The sequence below is a fragment of the Rutidosis leptorrhynchoides genome, chromosome 3, assembly GCF_046630445.1.
Source record: "Rutidosis leptorrhynchoides isolate AG116_Rl617_1_P2 chromosome 3, CSIRO_AGI_Rlap_v1, whole genome shotgun sequence".
NCBI lineage: Eukaryota > Viridiplantae > Streptophyta > Magnoliopsida > Asterales > Asteraceae > Rutidosis > Rutidosis leptorrhynchoides.
In genome coordinates this window covers 256,115,833-256,120,446 of record NC_092335.1, presented here as the reverse complement: position 1 = coordinate 256,120,446, position 4,614 = coordinate 256,115,833, and the positions used below count along the sequence as shown (strand labels likewise).

Sequence of the window (4,614 nt, the reverse complement as noted above, 5' to 3'; positions counted from 1 at the left end):
TGAACGCGTACATAGTTAAATCCCCTTGAGTGATCCTAACAACAGTGCAAAAATAAAAAAAATAATAAAAAATTATTATAATAATAATTATAAGTCCCTTTTGTTTAAATTAATCAAGTGTAAATAGATTTCAATCAAAATTCATTAACTAAAATTTAAAACTTGTATGAAACGATATGAAAAGTCAACCAATTACCTGGTCAGAGGAGTATCAACGCTATGAAAACGCAAACTTTTGTTGCGCATTCAACACCCACTTTCCTCCCAATCACTCCAATATCTTCCTATCCAAGGAAATATTTAACAAACAATTCATATTCATAATTTCATACTCACAATCTTCAACATCACATTTCACAATCATTATAAAAATGAAGCATATTATGATCTCTATTTCGTAATCTCATTGAGACATTTCATCATCAAACACCTTCTCTTCACTATCATTTTCACGCTACAAATAATCAGATCAGGAGAGATCAAACAAGAGTAATGGTTCTCCCATTAGTAAAACTTGGAACACTTTTATTGAAAACCGTAAGTAAACCTCTTGCTAGTAGGCTCAAACAACAAGCTGCTATTCATCCCAAATTTCGAACATCCATCATTTCTTTAGCGCAGGTATATAACTACTTTCATTACTTCACATTCGCGCCTATGATTCGTTTATGTATGTTATCGATTGTTCGATTTAACTAAGGTTTTAGGGTTTATTTATTGCGTTTGATTGTTTTTTTTATTATTTTGGTTAGATTTGGGAGTAATTGTATCCAAAGTTGGCTAGTAGATCAACTCAATTATCCTGATCATGAGTTTAGTTTCCACATTTTATTGAGAAGTGAGTTAAAATCATCCAAAATGTTACTTAAGTGTTTGCATAATGGTTTATTAAGATAACTAGTACCTTCAATGGTAATTAAATTGATTATATTGGGCAATGAAGGTGTTTAGGATTGCATTTTCAGGTTGAATCTGATTATGTCATCTGCTAAATGCTAATTATCAGAATCGGTGTTTGTGTAATCCTCTACAAAAGTGATTATTTGTTTTATTCGTAGAGTAAATGTGATTTTGGGAAGAAAGTTTAGATCCACTTTAATTAATGTGATTCTATAATCGCAGAGTAAATGTGATTTTGTACGTTAGGAAATGAGATCCAAATGCTATATGTAAGGTGAACAATAACATTATCAAAAAATTTGAAGGGTAGCGGTACTAACATTGTGAGACCCCATATGATGCACCATGTGGATACCAAACTTACGCTTATAGTGTCAAAAAGCTTTATAGCTTGAGCAGAGTTTGGTAATGAATTTCATATATTATAAATGGTGATGAATCACACATAGCTTGAACTTATGATTTTGTTAAATGTATTGATGACTAAAATTGAAGTTAGATGCATTGATGGTTTTGTGAATACTTGGTTTCAAATTATGGCTTTAGATACCTCAGTTTGTACTTTAGGATGGTTTCTTTGCATAACACATCCTTTTGTAACTTGATCTTATTGTTTTGTGCTTCTAATCATTATTAAATGCTTTTGCGCATTTCTTAAACGTCGATTGTATCTACAATTTTTTTTTTGAATCATCGTTGCGTTGATGTGCTAATAGAAGCATTTTTTGTTTCTTAGATTTTTGTTCTTGCATCATTAATGATTTATTCATATACTTTTGTGCATCATTTAACTAAAGAAAACCTAAAATATTCTTTAAGTTTTGTGTTGTGGCCTTTCTTTATTTTTATGTTAGCAAGTGATACCAAACAAACAAACCAATTATTATAGCAGACAATACACATAACTGCCAAAACATAGCCCAAATTTTCATCAACAGCTTTATCGTACCTGACATCAGTCTTTATACTGAATGACGTGTTTTAAACTTGCAATGTTTGTATTAGAATTGTGTGACCAATTTACATAAACTACTCGTTCACAATCCATGAAAGAGATTTATCAGCTTACGGCATATCAAATTTTGAAGCTACTTTTGTTTACTCAAAAATCCGCTGATTTCCCCTATTTGATTCATATTTACAAATTCATTCAGCTCCTAACTTTGTTTCTTTAGGTTGATCACAATAACATATAACATATGTGTGTTTCCTTTTTGCTTATTCGTTGAGAATTTGTTTGAGGCTAATTTTGTTGTAGTTGGTTTTAAATTTTAAAATTTTCAAACTTAAAATATCTTTATTATTTTACCTCTGAACACTCTGAAACCTGCAATATTTTGAATTGTTTGTTTTTCTAATGTTAGATGATAAATCCACTTAGCTTTTTGATATATCCACTTTTATTATGCAACATTTGTTTGTGCAGTACAACTGTTAATGCATAAATTTGAGTTGATCTATCAAATAATCAAGTGGAAATATCACCTCCTAATAGATCATTATCAGCTTATGTGTTCATTTTAGGGATGGCAATGGGCGGGCTAGAAAAAATCCGTGACCCGTGGATATCCGCACTCATGATGGGCGGGTAAAATTATAAAATATTACCCGCGGGCGGGTGACGGGTAAAAAAGTCTACCTGCCGTCAGGTCACGGGCGGGTGACGGATATTCGGGTAAAATCGGATTCGCAAAATTTTTAAACTTATTTATTTTACCCATGGATAAATGCATATAATTTTTAAATATATATATTTGTTATTACTTGTAATAAGATAATAAATAACCTCAAAATGATACTTCTAAGTCATTTTATGTAAATAATTGTACAAGTATATAATTTCTTTTGGTGATGTGTCATGGAACAGGCAAACCACAGGCTAACGACGAATATACAAAGACGGATTTATGGACATGCAACTGATGTTGAAATTAGGCCGTTGAATGAGGAGAAAGCTGTTCAGGCTGCTGGGGACCTCATTAGTGAACTTTTTGTCTTCTCGGTAAACTCTTCCTTCTTTATTGATTTCATCGTATAAACAATGGTTTGAAGTCTTGACACTTTACAGAAGAAACTAGTAACAAATTCCTACCTGTATAAAGTTTCGCCTGATTTGTACATTAGATTACAATTAGTGAACGATGTGTTGTTAGACAGTTACTGAAATCTTAATTAATAGAAATGCCTATAAAGCTTAAAGCTATTTTTTCTTCTATAAATTTGACTTTATTTTTTATTTTATTTAAAATAGGTCGCAACAGGCGCCCTCATATTTGAGGTGCAAAGAAGTGCTAGATCAGAAGCTAAGAAAGAGGAAGTTCGCAGACAAGAAATGGAGGTAACTCATTCCAACTTTGGAACAAAGTATAAGTCTCAATTTTAACCGGTTCTTACTTTGCAGCATCACAAATAAAATAGGACTCAAGTTAAAATTAGTTTCACAGTATATGTTTTCATGTAATCAAAGTGCTTTGTGGCTTTTAAATGTCCTTGAAGCAATGATGGATATATTGGTTCAACAAAATTGATATTTTGGGCCAGATCAGGCCCATAACATTTTTCCAAATTCACAGTGACCCGTTTTAGCATAATTAATATATGTAGTATAATAACAAATAGTATCTCTTATTGTTCTCGATTTGACCTATTTGCTTTACGACTGCTGGGTTGTGTATTACCTTAAATAAAAGTTGGCTTTAAAGGAAATTGGCTTTATCAATTGTTTTATAATACACATTAGATAGATTACTATTTGATGCACTTTATAATTTGTAAATGAATTACATTTTGGAAAATAAGTTTCAGGTTAATCCAACTTAACCCTCCCATTTTACACCTCTAATATTAACTGCAAAAGATTTCGTGACCTGAGTTGCATTTCTGGGCATAGGTTATGAGGCAACGGGACGAAGATCTAGCAAAAGAAGTCGAATGTCTCAAACAAAAACTTCAAGAACTTGAGCAGCTTGCCAAAGGGAAAGGACTATCTGGTGTATTTAACTTATCAAAAACCCCTAATCAGACTCCCAATTCACCCACTCCGGCTTGATCTGACCCGTATTTTGTCTAACTAACGCTACGAGTATTATATATATATATATATATATATATATATATATATATATATATATATATATATATATATATATATATATATATATATATATATATATATATATATATATATATATATATATATATGCCAAGTGCATGGCATGAGGATTGATCAGTTAAGATATTACTAAACCTATTGATTGTTATCTATTACTAAACCTATTGATGTTTTACCCCTAAAGTCATTCACTGTTTCATTCATAATAAAGGTCAATCCTTTTTTGTAGCAGTCAAAATAAATGTTTGTCGATCCACACGGGGTTCAAGTATTGTACAATTTTCGACCAGATTTGTAAATGGGTATAAATGAAACTATCACTTATTGATAATGTTGTAGAGGTGGACTTGTCAATATTGAATATATTATTATGCTCATGATCTGATCTTTTTTAAAAAAGAACAATTTTATGGGCACAAGATGCTTATTGTTTTGAATAGTTATTATACTCTTGAAAAAGATAAGTTTGGTGCTTTCATGACTTTTCCATCTCAAATGGAGGATCAAGAATTGACTCCACAGAATCTAGTGAATGGCAGTGGAAGTATGAATGTCCCTTTATGCTTTTCTTCCTCTACTCTTCTTCCCTTAAAAAGGAGAAA

At 31.3% G+C, this 4,614-nt stretch overlaps 1 protein-coding gene across 1 annotated transcript; it reads left to right on the top strand.

The window, feature by feature from the left end:
• Window positions 1-279: 279 nt before the first annotated feature.
• Window positions 280-4,012, top strand: LOC139897366 (OPA3-like protein). The gene is made up of 4 exons (XM_071880062.1): window positions 280-621; window positions 2,768-2,902; window positions 3,152-3,238; window positions 3,791-4,012. Exons 1-4 carry the CDS (start codon window positions 493-495, stop codon window positions 3,947-3,949), a joined length of 510 nt encoding a protein of 169 aa, XP_071736163.1. The 5' UTR covers window positions 280-492; the 3' UTR covers window positions 3,950-4,012.
• Window positions 4,013-4,614: the final 602 nt, after the last annotated feature.

Coding starts and splice junctions, on each gene's coding strand:
- LOC139897366 (XM_071880062.1), top strand. CDS start 493: ATGGTTCTCCCATTAGTAAAACTTGGAACACTTTTATTGAAAACCGTA. Junction 622..2,767: donor CCATCATTTCTTTAGCGCAG/GTATATAACTAC, acceptor GTCATGGAACAG/GCAAACCACAGGCTAACGAC. Junction 2,903..3,151: donor GTGAACTTTTTGTCTTCTCG/GTAAACTCTTCC, acceptor TATTTAAAATAG/GTCGCAACAGGCGCCCTCAT.